The sequence below is a fragment of the Eucyclogobius newberryi genome, unplaced genomic scaffold (assembly GCF_026437365.1).
Source record: "Eucyclogobius newberryi isolate DKJ021-1_F unplaced genomic scaffold, fEucNew1.0.hap1 SCAF_11, whole genome shotgun sequence".
Classification (NCBI taxonomy): Eukaryota; Metazoa; Chordata; class Actinopteri; order Gobiiformes; family Gobiidae; genus Eucyclogobius; species Eucyclogobius newberryi.
The window spans coordinates 18,023,718-18,049,928 of NW_027315735.1; the positions used below are offsets into that span (position 1 = coordinate 18,023,718).

The 26,211-nt window shown below is 41.0% G+C and overlaps 1 protein-coding gene across 1 annotated transcript in view; it reads left to right on the forward strand.

The window, feature by feature from the left end:
• The window catches only part of fgfrl1a (fibroblast growth factor receptor like 1a), a 50,549-nt gene that overhangs the window by 20,334 nt on the left and 4,004 nt on the right, over positions 1-26,211 (forward strand). The window contains exons 4-7 of the mRNA XM_072436377.1: positions 19,306-19,383; positions 23,654-23,953; positions 25,451-25,623; positions 25,697-25,877. Of these exons, the coding sequence (XP_072292478.1) occupies positions 19,306-19,383; positions 23,654-23,953; positions 25,451-25,623; positions 25,697-25,877 (732 nt within the window). The remainder of the gene's footprint in view (positions 1-19,305; positions 19,384-23,653; positions 23,954-25,450; positions 25,624-25,696; positions 25,878-26,211) is intronic.

Sequence of the window (26,211 nt, forward strand, 5' to 3'; positions counted from 1 at the left end):
TTCCACAGCCGAGTGTGTGTGCAGTTTTCCATTTGTTTGCGCACATGCCACCTTGCTTCTGTGTGTGTCAGATTTCAGTCGGTCGACTGGATGCCAAAAGACAGATTAAGGCTGTGCAGCGTTCCAGAGAATCTGACTAAAGCATCTCTCTCTGCCCGCCGCCGGCTCTTCAAAGAGCAGCACGAGTAAAAGGCTTCTGATCTGCACTGCCAGACACTGTTCTCTAAATGTGTGCCTGCAATTATTATTAACCATGGCTGAGTGGCATGTGTTGTTAAATACATTTTTACACATTAAGGGACACTTGTTAATGTGTAATTTACAGAATATTCAGCCATCATCGTTATTCATTCACCATATCAGGTTTACAGCGTGGAAAGCACTTGTATCTTTTTGGTTCACATTCAAGATGCAGTCACAGACATTTTTTTGTCATTTGCAGGGACAAATAGGCCAATTTGAAATAAAAAGGACAGTTGTTTGACACTTCAGTAATCATTATCGGTATGTGATCCAAAACCTCATTGGTTCTGACCCACACTTCAAAGGCACGCTGGCATCAGGAGAGCAGAGGGGCGGGGGGGCAACAGCTGCCGTTGAGGTCATCCAGGCGGACAGCTGCCGCACCCCCTTCTCTGGGCCTCTTTCATTCACACACATTTGCATTTACACACATACATGTGCTGTGAAAACAAAGGACTGGGGAAACCCACAGAGGAGACACAGGAGTTTGTCAATTCATTTGAGCTAAATCCCTAATTGTACTGTGCACATTTGTTCATTCTGAGAATAATCAGTCCTGGTAATGTCTAGATAATGTGTACTGCACATAAATGCTGCTATCAAAAGCTGAACATTTAAAGTTTTCCACAACTCTAACAGATTTTGAAATAAACAACAATCAGCTGTTTCAATATTTCAGGCATGTCTCAGAATCAGAAAAAGGTTTATTGCCATTGTCATTGTCAGTGAAAAAACAAGATTCACAAACTAGGAACTTTCTTCAGTGATAAGGTGCAACATGAAACAACAATATGAAAAAACAATTTGCTACAATCTCAAAATCACCTCAGTTTCCCTCGAATCAGGACAATCTACAGATCATACATGTTTCTATTTGAAAAGACAACCTTTATGTAAGTTAGAGGTGAATTATAGCGGCTCATCAGGGAGACAATTAGCATGGAGGGTGGTGTTTGCATTGCTGGAGCAGTCCGCATACACAATGGAGGCTAAAGCACGGTGAGAATGAATGACGGCATGTGTCTAGTTGTCTCTGACATGGAAACAGTGCTATTTGCTCTGCGGTAACTCATCATACATCATAGTCTTGTTTACGGCCACCCCACTCACATTTCTTCTGTCCTCATCGTCCCCTCTTTCATCTCCTGTGTGGTCCTACGCTGATTATTCACTGACCGCTCCATTTCACAGTAATGAGCCTACACCTGCATCTTATTGTCCTTCATTCTCATTTTCAAACCCAAACGTATCTTTAACACCTTTTTCCTATTAGCGCTCAATCTCGACCTCATTCCTGCTTTCCTCGCCCACTCGGCTCAGCTTTCCCTACCACGCTTTAATTTGTATCAATATTTTTACAGTTTCCCTGCGTAATGGCGCTATTGCCACAAAATGCATGTGTTCACTGCCACGGTGCCATGCGGCGGACGGTTTTTGCCAGATTCCTTAAATGTTTCAGTTTTTTGTGTGTGTTGATTGGCATGCGTTCAGGCTGTCTCGTTCCAGATCTCATTTCCTTGAGAGCTATGGCCAAATTAAGACATGTTTTTATTCTGTGGCTCCACGAGTTGATTTGACATGGTCCAGGTAAGAGGAATGGCATCTTACACACAAACTGGAAAGTAATAGACCTCTAGAAACAGCAAAGTAGAGAGCATATTGTACATCAAACTGCATTATAGTTAGGACAGACTTAAACTGACAAAGGCAAGTCAAGGGCAAATCTTTAAAAACCTTCAACATTAAACCAATTCTAACTACTGCAACTGGTGTGCACAGATTTACGAGACCACTGTAAAGACTGTATGGCTAACACTGTCCTTCAGAAACGAGGTGCCAGCAAAAATCCTCTGTCTTATTCTTTTTCTATTGACTCTTTTCTCTAAGCTGTTTGATTTTCCAACAAGCCTCATACGAGTGAATGATATAAGATTTATAGTCTGAACCAGATGTGATGACAAAAGGAGTGTGTCTGGAGCGGGGCAGGGAAGTCGTGGAGGAAGGAAGTGGTTTAGTGTAGTGAGCTCATATCAAAGGTTGTGTGGCTTTGACGGTGTGAATCTGAGGCGAAGGTTGTTTTCATCAATACACACTGCTCTTTTTTAAGGCAGGCGTTTGCATTCGTTTGTGTTGATTTAAGAGTTCAGTCGGAGCGCTGACATGTGTTAATAATTGGAGAACAAAGAGAACGAGATCAAACCTGGAGTGGTGTGTGTTTTAAATAAATGTTGTACATGATTTATGTTGATCAGGATTTGCAGCAAGTGTTGACTTATGAAAATGGCAGTGCAAGATGGAACAAACCAGAAGGCAGCAGCTTCAGGCTTGTAAAGAGCATCTCAAAGCCACTGGATTAATCTGACGATGAGCCCCTAAATTACCTCTGTTCCATGAGCAAAAGTCATAAAGCCTATTTCGTCTTTGGCTCTGTATCATAATAAAAAGAGACACATTTATATCTCAATGTTTTCCCCAATGACGTTATTCAGATGATATTATTGTCTTCAGAAATGAACTAAACAGGGCCTGTAAGTGTTCGTAAAAGTGCTAAAACTTCACTTTCTACCATTGTTTGGAAGATTACACTTTCTTTTTTATTGTAAACCCTGTGCAAACTGCTCATTTTCCTCAAATTCTGCTGTGCTGTTCACTTACTTCTAACATTGACATCATAAGTCATAATAATATACAACTGATTCTTATGTTTGAAACTTGCATTGAGTTCTTTGAAAGCCAAAGCCAGGCCCTGCACTTACTCCATGCACTTACTCCATTTAACTGCAGTGACTGTGTGCAACTGCAGCTGTCTTCCGGGCCCAAAAACGCACCAGCTCGAGTTGCAGATCTACATGATCTCTGCAGGCCTGTGTTTCTGGCTTCTCAAATATCCGGGTTTTTAATTGAGATATCTGGTGCCTGGTCTGGAGAGAATGTAAAGGTGGCCAAGGTTCCACACGTAATTGCTATGAGTCATATGAGTGTGTGATTGGCCCCTTAAAAAATCTCCAATAACTCTTTCTCACACATGTAGTTGGAGCCGTCCAGCACAGCGGTAAATGCCACACAGTTTTGTGTCCGCTGTGTGTGTGTTGCAGATTTAAGCTCTCCTCTGGCTCAAGTTTCACACAGTATTTTCTCACTAATGGCAGAAAAATGCACAGGGCGAAGCGAGCGCAGCAGCTCCCCGGTTTGGAGGCACCGCTCGATGATCAGCTGAAAGTTCGAGGTCTCACAGGGGACGTTTTCGGGGGGTCCAAGTCATAATTTACAGAACATAAAAAATGTGTTATTTGGAAGTGTAGCCTACAAATCATGGGTGGTTTAGCCCCCGACCTACAGATTGTTGACTTTGGGGCTCTGAGGAGGCCTCCTCAGAACATTTCTCCTCTCTTTATCATGTTTTTTAGGTACTGTTTTTAGAATTTAAAAGAATTGAGCAATATTCTATAATTGAGATTAACCTCTACTCAAATTACTCACTAGCTTCTGTCTGTTTAGTCTGGTTCTGTCAAAAGCAGTTTTGAGGTAAACATTTGCTAAATATAGGCCAGTGCTGAATGTTTTAAAGCTTTTTTTAGCAAGCTTTAAGGCCACCTTTGTTTTTGTAAGCTTTACTTTAAAATTAGTCTTAGCCAAATAAAACATTGTTTTGTTATGCATTTGAGCCAAAACTACAAACAGGTAACAGTTTTTTCTCCTTGTGGGCCAGACAGTGGGTTGGCCAGTAATGCCAAGGTTGGCATTTGAATTCCTTTCAGATTCCAATTCAGTGTCTGCCTATGTTTACTGTGGGGCTGTAGTTTGAACGATTATGTGATGGTATGTGCTAATGCTTATGGAATTTCATGAGTTTATATCTCTCTTAATGTGCAAACCTGTCCTTTTTTGCTTTGGTAACCAAAAAAACATCCCTTGATGATAAACAAATGTTAGTCAAGCTTATAGGTCCATGAAGAGCTACGCAGTGAATCAAGTTCAGTTTCAAATCATCAATGATATACAGCCAATATGCCGTGAGTAAAGTCATTTGGTTTGGAGTCTTAATTATGTTGAAGGAAATTCACATTGAATCATTTTTTATTTGTTTGAATAAATAAGACAAAATCAAATTGAATATCATGATATATGAAGGGAAAACAATGTCCTCATTATTTTGTCCATCACCCAGCTCTAGATTCAAGTAACTTATTTTCTATTTCATTAAAAGATTCCTGTTGATATACTGAATGTTTTAGTCATTACTTTAGAGTGAGTATTTTGGTAAGCAGTGCTGTGCCAAAGAATATTGTAAATGCCACATCATTTTTCCTTCTCTCAAATACCAAATGTGCACTAAGTAAAACCACATACCAACGGCGGGGCACCAACTCCAGTCAGAAACTCAGAGCTCTAAACAGGTGCAGGAAATAAGAATGAGGTTTGAAAGAAGGTTTGTTCCTTGTTCCTTAAACTGTACTTTATCAGATGTCCTGCTTTGCTTTGGTCGCTTGGGTCCAGACACAACTTTGGCTCCGGATATCATGGTGGCACTATTGAAAAGGCAGATGTAAACATGCTGGTCTGCGAGACAGTGCACGTCCTGGGACAGTTTCTTTAACCCTAGATACATATGGAAGGAGTAAAACTAGAGTCAAGTTTCAAGCTGTTCCAACAAAGCAGTAAGAAAAACATCTTTTAAGTTCATAAATTCTATATACTATACAGTATGTCCATATTTTTATCAACACAGTAATAGGGGAGCTGCTTGTCTCTGAAGGTTCACAGAAGACAGATGTGGAAGGAGATGCACAGATTGACAAAGGGCCGGTCGCCCTCTCCTCAGGGGCCCAAACCTCCATTTCACGGCTGTCTGTCCCACATCCTCTCATTCTGCCTCGTCGCTCCTTCAGTAAAGAAAGTTGCACTTGTAAACACACCAGAGTATTAGGTGTGGAGAAATGTGTTTCAATGAACATCTCTGTGGGCCTCATGTACACAATGTTTTATTGCCTTCTATAATATTGAGCTGCATCTATAAATTTGCCTTATCCCCAAGAATGTTTTTCTGAGCGAGTCTGGAAAAGGAATCTTCCACTATGATATCAAGCCAAAATGGCAACAGAATTTATTACAGAATTGAAGATACTTAGTTCAAGTTCTGGTCTCTCCACAATCTTCTTATGAAGTGATTTAAATTTTTAATTTTGTTGTTTCTTATTTTCTTATTTTATAACTGACTGTCCATTGTTTTAAAACGGCTGAAGCCAGTTCTGAGTGTATATATACAAAGATAATGGATATATAAATGGACCAGACTGACCAAAACTGGTACTTGAATCCTCAGTCCCCACTTTCTTTGTCTATTGCAGCTACACTTCCCTTGTTTTTCTTCCTAAAGGTCTCTTGGTTCCTTTTCCTCCCTTGCTTGCCTTCATGCTCCATTGACATTTGTGCATGTGTGTGCCAGTAAGTCAATATGGCCCACAGCTCGTGGGACCATGCCAAGTCAAGCTCTCCTAGACCTTAATGGGCCTTAAAGACCTTCTGCTAGCTTCGTCTGCACTTTGTCCAGTCCGTGCCATCTGTCAGTCATCGTATCGGACCCATTCCACCTCAAATCAAAAGTTGCTTCTCCAAATGACTTTTTGATGAACCTTTACTATGTCTCCAGGGTGACTGCTTCATAATGGGATTCACATAAGACATTTGAGATAATTCACTTTTTGTATCATTTCACATAAGTTATGATTGTGGTGGGAAATTCCCTTAATATCATCTGTCAGCTACTAAGAAATTCTAATGATTGTATTGTTTTACTCCACAGCGCCATGGCAATCTTAGACCTAGAAGGAATGGTTGCTTTATACTCTGTGTTTTTTGGCCTTCGATTATTGCAATCCATTTAGTCGACTAAAATCATTGCTTTGAAATTAAGATGTGATGAAAGACAATATTCAAGGATGTGAGCTTGAAAAGTTATGTCTGCTTTACAGTTTGTTTAAGATAATTAAGGACTTGTGTGTGACCACCAGCAATAAAAGATGGGAGACATAAGGCTGAGGTGGAGGGAGGGATATGAGTTGAAGCGATATGAGCCACAATGAGCCAATGTTTTATCTGGCACACAACAAAAGAAGCAACGGAGCGAAAACAAAGCCCTAAATGGGACTGAAAACGATTGGAGTGTTTATGTACTGTTAACAATTCAGATAACTAATTATTATTGCAGTACGCTGCACGCTAAATTTTGATCTCCCTTATCCATAAATTTTGTGTCTGAAGTTAGAATCAACATTTTTCTAGCTAGAAATAGAAGAAATGCCAAGTTATAAAGTACGTAGATTCTCTGTCAGTAAAAATGTTGCCAAATACCAGGGAAAGTAAACAGATCTGTACATTGTAAATACATTTTTCCTGTTCATCTGTAACAATGGCTTTTGATAAATATATGAGGCAACAGGTGTCAAGGGGCAACAAAAGGCTTCCACAGTTGTCAGAAAAGAATGTGAATAATTCCAGCGAGGCCCCTTAAGAAGACACTTGGATGCACAAGTCGACGCACAGTGAATCCACCTGCTACTAACAAACCCTCTCTAATGACATGTAAATGCAAGGGGCGGGAGCATCTTTTGGCACATACATCAATGGCTTAGTCCTACTTTAACGGCTTCTCCAAAACCTAAGCAGTGCTGGAAATGGGATAGGAATGTTGAAGGGTTAATGAGTGATCAGTACAAATGTGAAAATATAACCTGGTATATTTATATTTTGTTAGTAATTAATATATTTCCTTATTGTTTAGAAATTATTACATATGTATCTTTATTAACACTTTCTGTAAAAAGATGAATTACAAAAAAGCAATGCGATGGTTTCATTAAGACCAAAATATTTAAAGTAAAAGTGGAAGGAAGTGTCTGAATGAGTGAGCTTGTGCATTTGTGTGATCATAGCAGTTTGCAGGGGTGCTATGTACCGCTCAATAGACAGCTTAGTGGCCATTATATGCTGTGTAGGATTAGTGCTGTTCACTATTGTTCCCCTCGGGAGGTGAGTGCGCTCGCAGGCACGCACACGCTTTCCTTCACACACAACGCTAAACATACTTCTTTGATCTCCGTGCCGTTTTCATCTTTTATCTCATGGACCAATGTTTTTTTTATCACTGTACAGTACGTCTTGATCACATGCATACATGGGCCAGTGCACCCGGGGCTTACTACCAAAAACCCACAGTACAGCCTCTGGCCCCGCCCCCTGGCTTTAAGTCTGTCAGAGCAGGCCATTGACAGAGCTGCTTGTTCACTCAAGGAGCCTTTTCTCATTAGGACTGGGATTTGTCGCTGGCCCCGCAGGCCCCATTGTCCCACTCAGAGCGGGTTATTAGGCCGTCCCACTGTAGCCAGTCCCCCGCTGAAAGACGTCGAGAGGAGAGGAGAGTCTGTGAAGGGCAGAGCACGGCTTGCAATTAGTAAAGACGTGTTTGAAGAGAGGACAGAGAGAATAGAAAGGACGACTCGAGCAGAATGAGAGAGCAGACCTGCGCCACAAAAAAGCTTCTTTTGAAGTTTTAGAAACTTTTGTCTGCTCCTCGCTGCTTCACTCTTGCTCCATCATCAAAGCCAAAGACTGGTTCTTTAACACGCAATGTCCCTCCTCCCCCTGCTTTATTTGGCTGTTATTCTCTCATTCGTTACTCTTCTCCATAAGAATGCATTTGTGTCAGTGCTGAAAAGCCTTGTATCGGCCCGCACCTGCTTTGAAGTCTTAATGATGACGTGAAGAGGGAATTATGCTCACAGATTCCTCTTCAATGTCTTTGTGTCACTCGGCGGATTCCACCAGTTGCATCTGGCTTCGTAGACCCACAAGCTATAATGGAAAAACCGTCACATATACAGTCTGTGTTCACCAGCAACAGACATGGAAAGACTTGTTGCTCTTATCAAGGGTTATCATAGTTCTACATCCGAACGCTGGTCCTGTAACAGAATATGACCACAACATGCTTTTGTTAGCCATAGACACAACTGCCATATCATACATTTAAGACTGATACGGCTGTTTTATCTCTTAATATTGAAATATATTAACAAGAACACAGTGACTAGGTAAACAAGCCTAAATACACTTGATAAATATTCTACAACACATCTATTATGTGAGGTTTAAGATAGACAAGACACCGGGGTTGGTTCAGGTGCAAGTCTGCATGTGTGCACTTGTATTGTCACATTCCTCCGTGTTATATTTCACATAAATGCATGGACAATATGTTTTGCTGTATTTTTAGTGGAGATGTATGGTGTTTTCCCCCATGGTTCTTAGACAAACATTGTGATGGTTTTGCGGCGCCTGTGCTATCAGCCTGGAGTTGGATCCAAGTGACAGCATGTTGAAAACTGATACACTCGTACACGCCGCTAATGTGGTCGAACCAGAAGATCTCTAAATTCCTTCCTTTTGGTTCTTTGTGTTATAATGATATATGTATGATGTTTGCTTGGAGCTGGAAAAGATTTATCCACACTTAGGCTTAAAACTGACATTTAGATTGTTGCCCATGTGTAAATTGTAATAAGCCGTGACATCCATTGCTGATCTCTGTGTCTGGTTCTGTTCTTGTCACACAAACAAAAATAACAGAAAAACAATATAGTTGAGTAAGATGAGAAAATAATTTGACCGGTAAAATGTTATTGGCAGAAGATTCTCAGACATTAGAAACGCATTAAAATGGAAAAGAGGTATAAATAATGACATAATCCCATCATTAACTCAATCTTCCTTCTAGCACTTTTGAAAACATTTTACCAGCTTCCAGTTATATAATGTCATGTTTTGCATGCACAAACACACACAGTGCACCTGTTGGATTTAAAAGCGCTGTTATTTATTTAATTATCTACATGGCCGGAAAATAAAGTCTCATTAAAAACCATCAGCATTTGCCAGGTCGGAATAGAGCATTCCAAAGCGCCGCGTACAAAGCTTTATTATCTTTAATCCACAAAAAAGAAGGCATCAACACAATACAACAAACAGACGTGAAACAAACAAGCACCCGAGTGACTCATGGTGAAACATTGCCCGGCGGCACATGGCGATGAGCTGCTTAGTTTTTACATTGTTGTGAATAGTGTCTCATCAAAGAGCAGCTTGTCAGCATGTAGCCGCGCAGTAGAAAACGTGCCAGCAACTTTGAAGTTAGACAGAACAACAGCGTAGCCCCAATTAAACATGTGCACCGGGACATCTAAACGCACTAATGTTGTGGAGGTAATTCATAAAAACAGGAAGTATGCAAAAAATACAAACTTGTTGTATACATGCAACTCAAGAGGGCTGCTCCGAGGCAAACGAAATGAATCTCTCCTCACAGTTATGACTTGATTGATGTGGTTTTCAAGATCTATCACTTAGTGACATTATGATCTGTCATCACCATAGGAAAAACGTTACAACTTACTTTCATTTGGCGGTATCTTTTCTTTAGATAGTTTGTAGGAGCACATTGGCTTTGTTTACTATAGTTTTGTGGAATCAATTCCATCAGTTCTATAAAATATTTTTCCTCGTTAGGTGCATCCACTTGTAGGCAGGTAGATAAAGTAAGGATTTTGAGAAAGGATTTTGAGTTGTTTCTTTTTTTTCTACAAACACCTATTATTCTTCGTTATAACTATCATGGATGTAGAAGGGTGATAGAAAAGAAGAAGTGGCAGAAGTGATCTATATTCAAATCATTTTATTTATTACAATTCATAGAGTATAATACTTATTGCCTTTACTGATCAAAACACGATAATATACTGCTATAGGTTGATGACATTACTACAAACAAAAAGCAAAATGAGTTGTTTTTAGACTCTAGGGAAAAGAATGATCATAAATTTTGAGCGAGCATCTCACACGATTAACAACAGCTGCGGCATTTTTGCTAAACGGTGAAAATTAATTCAGTAATGTAAGATGAGTACAGGGTCAATCCAGGGACCACAATCCAACGCACTAATGAGTAGATGTTTAACTAGAGAATAATGTGGTATTGGGAAGAGCGTATAGAGTGATTGAGGGTTCAAAGTGCTGAGGCGAGGCCGACGGTGTGCGTTTCAAAGGCGGCGCGTGGCCGTGGATGTGAGAGATTCATTAATTCAGCAAAGCAAAAAGCACCGCCTTGATGTTTACTAGAGTTACACACAGAGCAGCTGGAGGAACATGCTTATAAATACACACACATGCACTATTACATGATACATGTACCGGCCTGTACTTTGACGCCCATATTGCATTCATATGTTCACAGCTTGGCACATGACCATTGGCAATCAGGAAAATACAGAGAAGGATTCAAGACTGCAAATGCATTCAAAGAAATTCCAAATCTGGTTTTGCATGCTGTTTGTTAGTGGAAACTAGGGCCATCTGCGTTGTTAGACTAACTAACATGCATGTTCGTTAGTCTAACCAAACTCGCTCTGGCCTCAAAGAGTTGTGGAGAATATTTAGGATGCTCAGAATGCATTAGGTAAGTGAGCGATACGTGTGGACTTCTTTTACTGAGTATACAATTAACTAGCTGTTTTTCTACATTGTAAGCACCTTTAAGTTAGTTGCAGATAGTCGATTATAAAGCATTACTTGCGCGTACGTAAAACCCATGCAAAAGCTGTACATGTTTTTTCACAGTTGTGACCTCAAAGCCTTCCGATGTGCAGCGGACATGAAGTAATTCCCTAATTCCTCTGACTCACTCATGCCCTTGAGTGGATAGCCCCCATGATGTTAATCTGTCAGGTGCTGGTCAGGGTCTTGAGGTGCAGCTGTGTGTTTGCGTGGCATCCATATTGTCTCCATTTAAGGTAAACCTCAGACTGTGTTCCACACTTGACCCAGATGTTCCATGGATGAAGTGTGAACAGTGATGTAAAACAGGGCCTGGGATGAGAGATGTTCCGCACATGTGAGGATGAATGCACTGTCACAGCCTGCTGCACTCATGCGCAGAGAAAGATGTTAACAAAAGAGGCAAAACAGAGAATCAACACTACGAGGCTACTTTACTTTGGAAGACTAAAACAACAGAGTGAACAAAGCCAGATGCTCTTGTTTTATAAATATATACTCAGAGGAAAATGATCCTTAACTGTATGTTTTCAGAACGTATAAACCCCATCAGAAAGTGATGTTTATGAGCAAGTGTGTGTAACTGCTCGCCTCGTGCCTGTGTGTTGTTTAATTGTTCTGTTAATATTTTATGCTTTGACGAAGACCACATTTTCACTGGACGAATAGCATTTTCTCCACATTTTTCATATTTTAAACAAACCCAGGCCTCATTGTTAACCTTAACTTGACCGCCAAGTGTAAATGGCCCGTGCCCATCCGCCCGCTGTATCAGTAAATATACCAAGATTGAAACGATGCAGAGCTCTGGAAAACAGATTCAAACTTATTAACGCCTTATGAAAATGTGGTATGTTAATCATATCTTGTGTTTGGATAATATCAGATGGAGACTGATTGGGGCTTAGATTTGTGCTTTGGCAGCCTTATGCAACACAGGTCTTTACTCAATTAAATGCGGGGCTCTTTAGGGGTTTGCTCAAACACTGAAAGACGGAAGAATATGATACTTTACTTATCGCTCGTGCAAAATTGTGCCGTCCTCACTGCCTCGCCAAGAGGTCAGGGGCCAGGGTCACAAAGCTTTCCAATCCAATACACAATTAAACTGAAGTTAATCTGGACAGACAGCTCAGGTAGCTCTTAGTAGCTGACATCATTAGCTCTTTATGTCAAACAATAGACCATGAATACTCTTCTCCACACAAGGGAGATTAACAGTGGACGTCTCACTGTAATTACATCTACATCTGTACCACTGGCGTTCAGTGTGCTGTGCATGTTGATTGGACATACATTCAAGAAAGAATGTCACTCATGACACAACATAGAACACACACAGAGTTAATACTGATGCTACTGAATGCAACATTAATTTTATTGGAACAAGCTCAAGTTATATATCACATTTTCACATGTATCTCTTCATACAGCAATGATTTTCAGCCTATGGCTGGCATCCAATGTTTGAATCTGTTTCTGAAAGCTACTTTTAGCATATTTACGTTTTACAATCTTGTCTCCATTTTATCCTTAACCTCATCAAAACTTGATCCAAGTCTCACCAACCACTTAGTGCCTTTCAATAGAACACATTTCTCTGATTAACTTAAGCTTATTTGGCCAAAACCCCATGAACATCTGTTAATGTTGTGGTCGGGTCTTCTAGACAGTACATGTTAAGTGATGATGGATGTACTTGGATGAGAGGATGAGTAGTTTGACAAGCGGATAGTGAACAGCTATACTGTGAATCCATAAAAGCTGCAGCGCTAAAGGTCTGGAAGTATTTTCAGCCTGCAGTGGTGGCAAATTTTACATCCTGGAACAAAATTTTATTGCTTAGCAGGTTTGGCTTCATCAGTGCTCTCTGGTTTGAATTAGTTACCTGGAAGCTTTTGACTTTTCAGGATTTTGTCGGAAGGAACTGGCAACATGTGGGGCTTTACTGTTCTCAATGGCATTATTTTTATTCACTCTCACACTCGGACTACTGCCTGACCCTCATCCCAATCCAAATATATTCTTTGGACATTTGACTGTTACATTGTTGAGGAGTGAAAGGCGAGAAGGCCAGATGTGTCAAGCTGTGATTATATAGTTTCATTACTTTTGCCATTACACCTCATTTTAACAGCACTGCATACATTTTCCTTCTTCCTGGGCAAACACTTGATATTAGTCCTGGTAGACCCTATGGAAACTTAGTACGGTATATTTCCTTTCAAATCAACATTATAATCAATGGTAGAGTTTAAGAGTTTGTTACAGGTCAATATTAATTTTGGCCAATCACAAGTTAACACAGACAAAGATTGACTGGTTTGATCCACAAGCAAGACACTTATCCTTAAAGGTTGAATGGACGATTTTTTTAACCAAAATCTAAGTCTTATTTCCTCGTGGCGTGGACTGCCGATTAGTCCTGCCACGTATCAATCATAAAACGCACCTACCGCTCACCTGCAGCCGCGTGTGGCTCGTCCCCACGAGCAGCACGGTTCCGCGTGTCTAAGCGGATGGATCTATCATAATATAGTTCCCTCAGTGTACGGGACAAAATGAAGACGGAGAAAGAGAGTTCGAGTTGACTCATAAGAAGACGGAAATCTACGGGAGACGAGAGATGCGATACGATCCGTTGCGCTAATAAACAAACGCACGTGAGTGTTGTATCAGTCCACACGGGGGAGTGGCATGCGCACTTCCACCTGCGTTCTCAAATCACCGAAAAATCGTCCATTGCGCCTTTAAGTTGGACTCCCAGTATTTAGGATTTGCTCAATAACAAAATATGAAAACTAAAAATGCCCTTTGCTTGTTTTAACTTGAGATTTCTTCCGGTGAGGTCTGGATGCCAACGATTGACTGACAGCTGCGCAGACACGCGCGGACATGCCAATGGTCAAGGACAAAGTGGATATAACAAGCTTGACACGTACCAGGCCTGCTTTTATACTCCGAGGGCTTGAAAAGGGAGGCCTGCCTCCTTCCAACTACGACATTACATTACCTCTTTGTTACACGTATATGTGCGCTCACAATGGTACAGTCTTTGTCCCGGCGCACAAACTCACAGGTGGCTGTAATTAGCACCGCAAGCCCGTTCATGGCTCAGGATCAAACTGCACTCGCCTCGGCTTCAGGAAACTCTGCTTAAAGTAACACACACATCCACAAATATACATTTGTATGCATGCGCCTGGCCGCTCCCCCCAGGCTTCCCCTCTGTTGCTCTTTCTCTTGGCCCCGTGATGCTGACATCCAAAATGTTTCTGCTCAAACTGCTTGTGTTTAGTCTGTGACCCAATCAAAGCCCTGTTTGATTTCTCAGGAGAAACTGTGTCGAAAGGGAGAGTGGAGCCGGGGTAAGGTGGGGAGCAGGGATTACAGCGTAGATAAGTTCAACCATCTCCGACTCGTTTCAGAATATATACAACCAGAGGTTTCACTGTGAACGTAAGCAGAACGTCTCAGGCGGACCGAGTGGAGACAAGGTTATGAAAGCAAAAATAAAGCTTGTGATTTGATAAGGTTAGATCATTTTTTTTCTTTACCATTGTGGAAGAATAATACTATGACAAAATGTATTTTACACCTAAAATAATATGTCCTTTTTTCATGAAGCCCACTGTTTTCCAAAAGTTAACAAAGGGAGATGAATCGGAAAAATAATGTAGTGTTTTGTTGTGTAATAGCAGCTTTTAATTTTTTCAGAGCTGAATGTTTGCCAAACATCATATAAAGTACATACATTCACTCCAAAGTCTATTTACTTCTCTCAAAAGCACTTAAGACCAAACAGCTAATAGCTGGAAAAGCTGGAAGCAATTGTGAGTGAATAGTTGACGTGTGTTCGTCATATCTCACAGCCTGGAGTGGTACTATGTCTAATTACATCAGTAAATTGCGTTGTAAAGTTTCACTTGTAAAAAAAATTGTTGACTTGATTTAGTCCAAGAGCAAAAAAGTTTTGGAAAACCAGCATGTTTGTCAGGTGTTGGTGATGTGCCTGCTACTCTACTGATGGGTTATAATGAGATCAGATGTTCCAGTAAAATGCAGCCGTTACCTGGAAACATGGATCACACATACGAGAGCTGTTAATCCATCAGACAAGTTTGTGTGATCACTCAGACCTGTTAACAGTAGTGTACAACTGTCAGTTCTGTAGTGTACAACTGTCAGTTCTGTTGCTCCTCTTAATAAATCTCACTGCTTTGCCGCCATTTCCCTGTAGGACCAGCCCTCGCTCTGTAAGCAGCTCTTTCATCCGGGCCCCGCTCCCTCTTGACCTCTGCTGAAGTCCGTCACATCCCGACTTGTTGCCTCTCCCTCTCCGTTTCAAACTCTCTCACGGTGTCTCCCTCATGCTGTTAATGGAGGATGGTGTAGCAACACAACCTATAATGATTTCCATAAGGCAACATGGCCTCGCCACGGGAGAGAGTGTAAATCACAGTGACGTGTGTGAAGAGGTGTGTGTGTTAGGAGAGGAAGTGCACGTGGGCTTTAAATATACTATATTATGCTATTATTCCTGTTTCGCAGTCTACTCTAAGGGCATAGTTGATAATAATAATAATAATAAATGTTGTGCAACACCCATAACATAACAGTTATTAAATATCACCCATATCTTGGACTCACAAGTACTGGTACAGAGTGCTTCCTAGAGGGTGGGCTGAAACAGGGAAGCGTCATCCTGGTGAATAGCCCCTGTTCATCTGCTCATTCAAGGGGAAGGATACAGACTATTCTCTAGCTGAAGACACTTTGGGCACATATACGAGATACCAATAGCACTGTAAGAAGGTAAAAAGTCAAAGTCGGAAAATGATACGGGCCCTTTAAACGTTACACTTTTCTTCTCAGAATGTAACAATGTTAATATTTCTGATGGTTTTTGTACTAGACGTATAAGCCTTTTACTTAATATTCAATCGTCTTAAAGATTCAGGTCACAGTTTTCTTTCAGTCACGTTTTAAAAAAATAAATTAATACTTACCGTATTTTTAAGTCGCACAGGAGTATAAGTCGCATTTGGGGAAATTGATTTGATAAAATCCAAGACCAAGAACTGACATTTAATCTTGAAATGCATTTTAAAATAATAACAGATTAGAGAACATGGTGAATAGGTGTATGTATGCTAATGTAACACCTTCAGCTACATGACACACAGACAACGAGCTGTGGTAAGTGTCCGGTATGTTAACGTAACATATTAACAGTTATTCTGATAACTACAGCATAAAGAACATGCTAACAAGTTTACCAAACCATCAGTTTTACCCCAAATCACTAAATCCATTGAATTCTTCTTCTTCTGTGTCACTTCTGCACAACTCCCGGTGCGTGTTTGAGTGGGATCTGCTAATCCATCACTACAATTGATTAAATCTGCCTGTCAATCAAAGCATGATCAAAAAAGGCTGCAACAGAAGCAGTGGGAAAAGTAGACCGCGTGTGTCTGTGTTTGAGTGCACAGCTGCATTAAACAGAAAAATCACCATATTATCCACCTCCACTTTTATACTACATTACTGTCTGTAACCCTGACAACAGCCTGATGATTCCAACAGTTCGAGTTTTGCATTACTTACCATAACAGCATATTGAATGTATCTGATCTATTGTTGGAAGCCGAGTCTTTGTGAGGACGCTTAGGAGAATGACTGTGGCTGAGCTGAGGTTTTTGGAGTTTGAGGAATGCGCAGGATCCAGTGTCTATGATTGGCAGTACCATATAATCATCCCATTTATTGCAACAGCATCAACAGTGGTCTTCTGACAGACGGATGTAGACTCATTTGGATTTATTGTTTCCAGAAAGAAGGCGGGCTCCGATGGACTTATAATGATGTTGTTGCAGGGGGTCAGTCCGGCCGACCCATTGGTGAAGGACTGATGTGTGCTCTGCTCCATGTTACAGTCCAGGCTGCGGACATATGGATTCCAGGAGAGCTGTGTTGCTGAATGGCCTTTTAAATCGCATCTGTCTCACAAAACTGTCTCTTATTATTCTTTTTATAGCCAAACCACTTCTACCATGGCCACTTAAATCATCCGTTTCATTCCTGATTGAATAGATAGGACCAGTAAGAAAAACACAATGCTTTGCGGTAGCTTGTGACAGTTTTATAAAGTCGAGCCATCTCGTTCAAAATTAAAGTGTGAGTTTTTCTGGTGTGGTGGATTTGAGCCGTGCATTTCTGTACCGTACTTTGACAGAAATGCAAGCTCACACGATTGCTACCACAGGCAAGAACTGACTCTAAAACATGCCTCGCCGTGCGCCTCGCATGCACACTAAGGTTCTGTCCACATATCCAGTGTCCCTATATTAAAACCTAGAAGGACATGACCTTTTAGCAAAACAGTGGCCCCCAAACTCGCACACATTTCAGACCCAGATTTCGCCATACTCCTCTCCAGTTACTACTCTTCGGCAGCAGACCTTAAGGTAAATAAAAGAAAGCGTTGTACAAATACACACAGGCTGCACACAGGAGTGCCCAAGCAGTCAACGTGTGAAATGTAGCACGCTGTTGAGCCTTTTCCCTCCTGCAGATTGATAGAAGTTGGACAGGAGTTGGGATGATTTATGTTCTGTATAGCTTTGAGAAAGACAGAGCGTGGCCATGAGGAAAATGATGGTGACACAAAGCAGAGCATCAGAATAATCAACTTCACAGAACAAACTTGTATTTAGAGAAACTGCTGGGAACTGTTGGAAAAGCCAATATAACAGGCTCTAAAGGTACTGCAGAATCTGTAAAAATGTGTTGGTTATTAAAAGCAGAAGGCTGTTTACTTCTCTGCGTGTGTTTAGTTCCAAACAAGCGATACCTCTATTCTTCACTTTGAACTTTCTGAACTTGCGTCAGTTTTTATTTGACCAAAAAGGGGAAAAACACATTCACTGGCACAAAATACATAGACCTTCGATTACAGATTTGAGGGCACAACCTTTAAGTGTATTGAAATGAATCCAAGTTTTTGATCATTAGTTGACGCTGTAAATTTGCACTTTATAACTTCTCATTGACATAAATGTGAACTGACGGGGCTGACGTGCTCTCTGCACCTGGTTCTGGTCCAAACTTTAATTTCACTCAAATCAGTTTTCATTTCTGATGATAGGAAAAGCTGGAGTAGTTTCGCCTTTCAATCTTTTTGCATAATGTGAACCAGTTTCTGTTGTGAGTCTCAATCATGTTGTTATTCTGTAGGTGTAGGACATCAGGGGGTAACCACAGAGTCATGTGATGGAGAGATGAGCGCGCTGCTGCCTTTTATCTCATTCAATGAACAGCAAATAATTCACACATGAAAGACTTAGCCGTATTGAGTTTTTAAAGAGGGATTATGATCAAATAATAAGTTTTTGATCCAGATGTTTATAAATAAAGATTAATAGTGGATTTGCCTGGCCTCTTTTTAATTATAGATGGCAAATATTCTTACATTGTGTATAGTAGTTTTACTAATTTTATTAATAATGTTTTGCATGCATATTGATCATTTTAAAATAAAAATTACTTTATTCATCTTAATAGAGGGAGGGCCCTTCAGGGCGTGCTTAGTTGAAATGCCAAAGGTATATGTACAGTAGAAGCTAAGCTCTGTTAGCTGCTCTATAGGAGGTCTGCCAGGCTGCTGGCCCACATCGGACCTCAGGGAGGGATTCTTACTGAGAGAGTGCTAAACCCCCATATCATAGCCCCCTCCCCACTCGCCGCTCAGTTTCAAACGCCTGGCCTTTCCTAGAACAGGCCGTCCATGTGGCAACGGGAGGTGCAAAAGGAGTACCAGCACCTCAAGTTACCACTTAGTTAAGTAACTCCAGAACACACGCACCCCTACATGCGCGAACACACCCAAAGAGGAGGCCGTCACACGCAGACACACATGTATGCACACAGGGCCACTGCACACGGCCGCCTATTAATACCAGCCCGGAGGATGCTGGCCATGCTTTTATTTGCATTTCAAACATGTCTTTTATTCCATCTTCCAAATAGTGATGCTGTAAAGACATTTGGCGCTGCATTAAACACTTTCAGGTGGTCTTAGCCTGTACTAGCACACATATGTACCATCATGCATCTGTAATCATATACATTTGTAATTAACTGCCCCAGATTTTCTCCAGGTGGTCCGAACTCCATCAGGTTTTGGTTGTTTTAGATTCATTCACCTTTTCTTTCACATAGACCTGGGTGTATGTCGTGAATAGCCCTTCATTCACAGACACAATCTATGCTTTTTAAAGGGGTTTTTGCCTGAATATTTAAACATATGTGTGTATCTATATTCTGTTGATTGATTGATTGCAAAGATCAGTCAGTATCTACTATGTTGTTACACATCCTTGTTATTGCATGTGTAACTTCATCATATTGGTACATGCTCTTTTTAACTTATGGACCCTTTTTTGTTTGTTCTTCTAGATGACTCCAGTTCCAGAGGTGGAGCAGGAGCTGCAAACGGAGGCTCAGAAAACGTTCCGGAGTTGGCTGGGAAACTCGGTGAGAAAAGATGAGCACAATGATGCTGATGCAAATAATCTTGTTTGGAACATGTTAAGATCATGCTCAGTAGCAGATAGAGTGGACCAGACAGTGTTCGCAGTGCGTGGAGGTGTTTGCCCAGATAATTGGCTGAGACTCAGTGCACTGCAGTCTATTTGTGTGAGGTGTGATTTGGAGGGACACATTCCTTCCTTTGCCCCCTCAACGTCTCCCAGGACCCCTCTGTCATGGAACTTGAGCGCGCTCCGTCTTTGCTTGTTGTTATTCTCTTGTCTTTTACTGCGTATCAGGGCTTCTTCTAAAGACTAGAGCAAAATGTCTCTGGAGCAGCTCTGTTGTTGTTGTTGTTGTTGTTGTTGTTGTTGTTGTTGTTGTTGTTGTTGTTGTTGTTTTATGGCGGTTGGCATCCAATTGTTGCATTACCGCCAGACTTTATTCCTCAGACTTTTCGTAGTCCTCAGACTGTCGTACTCAGTCCGTGCTTAATAATACACCAAACTCTCTATTTCCTTATATGGACTTCTTCTAAGAAGAAGAATCTGTCTTCTTAGAAATACAGCCTTTAATGACATCAGCAGTAATTGTATAAATATTGTATATAGTTTGTTCTCTTTTGAAAGAGAGTGAAATGATTCCATTTGTCAGCATTGTAACAACTGTGGACTGTGCCCACAACATTTTGCTTCTGTATCTCATTGCGTGTAATACAAATGTCCCATATTTTCTCTGTCCATTAAATATGAAACAGCTGCTGATAAGCACAAAATTGATTTCCAAGCTTCAAATCCAGCCAACAAGATTACTCTGCCAAGTCCAACGATTCCCTTAACCATAAACTGGAAGACAGCCAAAATTACTTCACATTTCAAATATCTGTTGGGCCGCATCATTGCAGAAAACGTTCTTCTGTGTCTCTCCCACGCACACACACGTGTGTGTGTGTGTGTGTGTGTGTGTGTGTGTGTGTGTGTGTGTGTGTGTGTGTGTGTGTGTGTGTGTGTGCGTGCGTGCGTGCGTGTGTGTGTGTGTGCGTGCGTGCGTGCGTGTGTGTGTGTGTGTGTGTGTGGTGTGTGTGTGTGTGTGTGTGGTGTGTGTGTGTGTGTGTGTGTGTGTGTGAGAGATCAAAGGTGGCCAGCTAAAGGGTCAGCAGTATTTTTACACTGTGAAGTGTGGCGTTGAAGTGGCCCCTGAGACCCTGTACAAGCCTGGCCTCCGGTCTCTCTCACCTCGTCCTTCTCTCTGGCCCTGGCCTCAATGCTCTGTTCTCCAAACTATTTTTCTTTCACTGCACCTCTCCATATGCCCTCTGTATCACTTTATATTGTTTTGACTTCAACCCGCTCTGCCTTTGTTTTTGTCTTCCCCCTCCCCACTTACAAGTCTTTGATTCTCGAAAACTTAACTTGAGCGTCACTGTCCTTTTATATCCTTACTAGTACAGTATATTAGGTCCTCAGATTAACTGCTAGGGGATCAATATTCTAAATCAGAATTTGACATCTGAACTATTATTCACCTTAGACACTTTCAGTCCCTCTGATCCACTCCATATCTGCACATTTACCTCAATCACCATCTTATTTGTTAAAGATCACCCTGACCTGAGATCTTTCCAAACAGAAATCCATCAACCACGCTTCTCTTCTCAGTGACCCTGATCCACTCTTCTCCCCTCATTATCCAAAAGACCATCTCAATCGCCATGGTCACAGTTCAGCTCAAGCCCAGTAGCTTCTTCCAGCTCCGGGTGCACAAAGGCGAGACTCAGAGTGTGTTTGTTTTGTTGTCCCGTCCAGGTGAGGGTCAGCAGGAGGAGAGCTGCATTTCACTGAATCATGCGGTCATAGCGAGATCACTTGGGATTTCTTGGGGAATTCTTGGGCTGTTTGTTTTCTCACAGCAAGAAAAATAACCTATTGTGAAAGGCAGCAGTAGTTCGGTACAGATTTATCGCCCGGGCGGATGGCTATAAAATCAATGGCTGTAAAATCAAGGGCTCCCGTGAACGATTTCCTCTCCGCCCTCCCCATTGGTCACTCGTGTCTCTTTGATGTGGCTTACTGTCTGCTGATTGTGTTTGTAAAAGAAGTGTGTATATGGAATGGGTGTTGAGGTTAAGTGAGTTCATGTATTTTACAAGCAGAAGAATCGCACCGCATTTGATGGTAGATAAGAAAAGATTTGCATGGATAAATGAAACGTTTGCTGTTCTGTCACCATCTGTCGTTTTACGAGCCGGCAATGCGAATCCAGTTTACCTCAGGATGGTTAAACTGATGTTCGGTCTCTACTTTTACTATGGGAGCCTGGTTAATAAATAGATGCATGAGGAAAATGAAAGATGCTAGATTATATAAAGGTGCACTATGTAACATTTTAGAGTGGTTCAGTGGAAAATAATAACATGTTTAATAGTGTATTCTCATGGACATGTGGGCTACTCAGTCACGGTAATCTTTTGTGTCAGGAACAAGAGGAAGTGACTCAAAGATTGTGTCTCAAACAGAACTATTAACTTTATTGCTGCCAATTACGTTGTTTATACTACGAGGCACTCTGCCATGTGTTTCACCAGCCCGTACTTTCTCTGGCACCCACTGAGCCGTGATTTCATCCGGTCTAAACCAAAAGTCTAATCATGCTAAACGTAAAAAAGTTTGCGAGAGCATGTTTAAAGAAAATAATACGAGTCGAAGCCATACATAAAGTGCAGTTAATTGGATTGTAAAGGACTTCAACGGAATAGATTTCATGGTGTGTCATGGACAGTTCCACAACAGAGCTAATCTTCAATGGAGCAGAACATTAATTTGATGTGTTAAAGGTTTGTGTCTGTCACTGGAGAGCAAACTAAAGAAATACTAGTACACTTATGGTGGAAATGCAATACAAATGCATATACATAACATCCATTTATATCATAGTTTTGAGAACAATGTGAATCAGATTTATGTTGCTGGTTTAGGGCATTTTAGGCTACATTTGCAGGGTAAATGCAATACAGTTGAAATAAGGTTGTATGAAATGCAGGAGTGGACAAACTGTGCAAACTCAGTGTCGTACTCTTGAGCCACACAGCGCTGGAAAATGGCAATATTTAAGTTACACGGTGTTGAAGGAAAGACTGAAAAGCTCAAAATGTACAAACTCAAAATGTACAGTGTTTAGTGTGATCAAGACTGATGATAAAAAACTGTGAAACATATCGTGCAGGAAGTAGAAATATTGTATCTCTTTTCAAAATGCAGTCTATTTGTCCTACCCCAGTTTGGCCTTTCAACCCACAGTGGTCGCAAAATACCATCACTGGAGCCTGTGTTTGCTTTGTACACTTTGTTTTCTGAAGAAACATACCAGACCCCTTCTAAATGAACAAAAATATACTGATGAAAAACTAACAATTAATAAATCCTTCCCCCTCTAAGCCCAACACGGTTTGCCCCTCAAAGAAAGGCCCTCTGTGCTCGAATGGTTCCCCTACGTAGAAATAAATAAATAAGAGAACGTGAAACCCGGCGGGCTTGAAATATTTCTGCAGCCTCCTTCTGTGTCGCAGGCTTTTCAGATAACATAGCTTTGATCGCTCTTTACGTCTAATAAAAGTGTCATGTAAGAATTTGTGTTGAATTCCTCAATCTTTTCCGATGGGTTCAGCCCCAGCCCCGCGAAGACACAGAACAGAACACTGCTTGTAAATATAAAACTGCCCCGCAAACCGTTTATCTCCACCAATAACTTCTTCTGTTCTGGCCCTTTGTCCCATCTGCCGGGAGCTGCTGGTTTCATTCACACCTAAAGGAATTTTGATCTGTCTTCAAAATGGCAAAAATACTATGAAAATAATATATCAATTATATGTTTGTGATATTCGACCATTTGAAGTTATTTTTGCTAGTTATTCAATTGGAAGGTTGTTTGCTTGAAATGGAAATTGCCAATGATAATGTATTTGTTGGCCCTGCGACGAGTTGGCCACTGTCCAGGGTGTTCCCTGCCTAAGGCCCAAAGTCACTGGGATAGGCTCCAGTCACCCGCGACCCCTAACGGGAAAAAGTGGTAGAAAATGAATGAATTAATGAATGAATGTCTTTGAAATGATTTGTTCGCTTTTTTAATGCCATAGTTGATCATTAAAATGTATCTGAAACAGGGTGAAGTTTACACTCAGCTAAACAAAAACATGTAACAATAACCCTATTTTTTCTTGACCCCATCATACTTCATGTAAATGTTATGAACGATTGAATTTGTATTTGTCTGTGTTCAGTGCGCCCCCGCTTCACCCAGCCTGCCAAGATGAGGAAGCGGGTCATCATCCGTCCCGTGGGCAGCTCTGTGCGTCTGAAGTGCACGGCCAGTGGGAACCCGCGGCCCGACATCTTGTGGCTCAAAGACAACAGGCCCCTGGTGGAGGAGGACAGCAGGGCCGCAGCAGGAGCCGAGCCCAAGAAAAAGAAGTGGACCCTGAGTTTGAAGAACCTCAGTCCAGAGCACAGCGGGAAGTACACCTGCCAAGTGTCCAACCGGGCGGGCGAGATCAACGCCACCTACAAAGTGGAAGTCATACGTGAGTTGCACACTTGGATGCAGGAAACAAAGAGAACCTGTATTAAAGTCAATCAAAATGTGTGTTAGAAACCATACAGTATATAGAAAAGCAGGTACATTTTGTGTCTCTAAGGTAGGCTAATGTTTTTATTTTTTTGATTTGTTTATGTTTTTATAGATACATTTTTTTTGGACCATTTTACAGAATTTATTATTTTACTAAACATATTTAAACAACAAAATGGTGAGACAACCAGTTTACAAACTGGTTGGTAAAATTGGCAACTCTAAATTGGCCCAATGGACCGGTGTTGAAAATTAGCATATTCTGCTACATATACTTAAAACATTGCATCTGGTTCGTACAATGTAAATGCTATGTCCTTAAATAAATAAATAAATAAATAGATAGATATATTTTTTCTGGACCATTTTACAAAATTTGTTATTTTACTAAACATATTTAAACTACAAAATAGTGAGACATCCAGTTTACTATTGTTTGCTGTTGAAAACACAAGGTCACTGAAATGCATGAGAAAGGAAAACAAGACCTTAATGTATGACCAATATCTAGGTTTTTGGCTTGTTCCTGCCATGATACATTCAAGAGTCTTTTTGTTATCCCCTGCCTGCATATCAGGGATGTATTAGTGGTATATCTTACCCCACTAGAAATCCCTTTTGGCCAAACAATAACATATATTATACTGTGTTCTGTGTGCACCAAAGAGCTGAGGTTGAGAGGGGGTTTTTCCACTGCGACTCACAATAAGGTGATTATGCAAAAACCTTTAAGATCATATGACTGAAAACACCATAATTAGCGTTTAGCCTATTTTAATGATTTGCTGGCACAGTCTGCTGCCAGATATCAGGCTTTGATTCCATTGTGCCCTGGAAAAACTGGCGAGTGTAGTTTGTAATATAACACTATAAAGATCGTTTGTACTCTACTATTTCCTGTCTTACAAAGTGTTATTTAAATAATTGCTCAAGGTCACCATTGTGAGTTTAAGATTAGTCAGTCTTCCCCCTCAGTGGCATTTATTGATCGCTCTTTCTGTCAGTGAACCTGGAGGAGTGGGAGGAATGTTCTGTAAGCCTTTTGTTGTCGAGCCAGTTGTGGTTGGAGCCTAAAAAAGGTGTTGCTTGAGACTGTGTTTGTCAAGACCAGAATGTGTTCCCTGCTGAGTTGTGAGTGTTTTTGAATATATTAGGTTGTATTGGAAGGCAGCTAAAGCATACATTTGAGGCATTGGTGATTTAGTACTGAGCTGTATAAAACAAGAGCGACTGATTGTTTTCACCACATCTGGTCTACATTTAAGTACAGGTGGAGTTTTTTTTTTTTTTTTTCGAAAGGTGCTCAGACATACAGACCCTGCCGAGAAAGGAGAATAGTATCTTTGTTCAGACGTGTGCATGACTGTACATCTGTTTCACTTTGGAGTTAGCAAGGCACAGACCCAGCTTTTTAACGTTAACATTAATAGCTTAGATGTTTCGTTTGCAGAGCGCACCAACTCCAAACCCATCCTGACTGGCACTCATCCTGTGAATACTACTGTGGACTATGGTGGGACGACCTCTTTCCAGTGTAAGGTACGCAGTGATGTCAAACCAGTCATCCAGTGGCTTAAAAGAGTTGAACCTGGTGATGAGAACAAGTTCAACTCCACAATAGAGGTATGTGATCTGCACCTACACTGTCTCCTCTGTTCACTTGACATTTCTAATCGGCCTATGTTTAAAACACAAGGTTGGAGACCATCGCTTTGTGGTGCTGCCCACGGGGGAGGTGTGGTCCCGTCCTGATGGCTCCTATTTGAACAAGCTGCTCATAACCAGAGCCAAAGAAGAGGATGCTGGCATGTACATCTGCCTGGGAGCTAATACCATGGGCTACAGCTTCAGGAGTGCCTACCTGACTGTGCTGCCAGGTGAGAAAACAATGAAACAAAATCAGATGAATTGCCATTTCAATCATAATCAGTGTATCTATAATTCTTATATATACATGGGTTTCAGAATGATTAAAGAATAGGACCGTCACTATGGCAATTATCAATTTAAAGCAAAATATTGTATCTTGAATGGCAAAATGTCTTCAAAATGTCACCTATAAACAGGAAGCTGAAACCCATGAAAATATTCAGTATTTTATGGCACATACTTTAATCCTCTTGATCAAGACTGAAGTGTAATCGTCTCAATAAGAAAATGAGAATAAATATAGAATATTAATAAAATAATTCATTCATACGACCCTTTTTA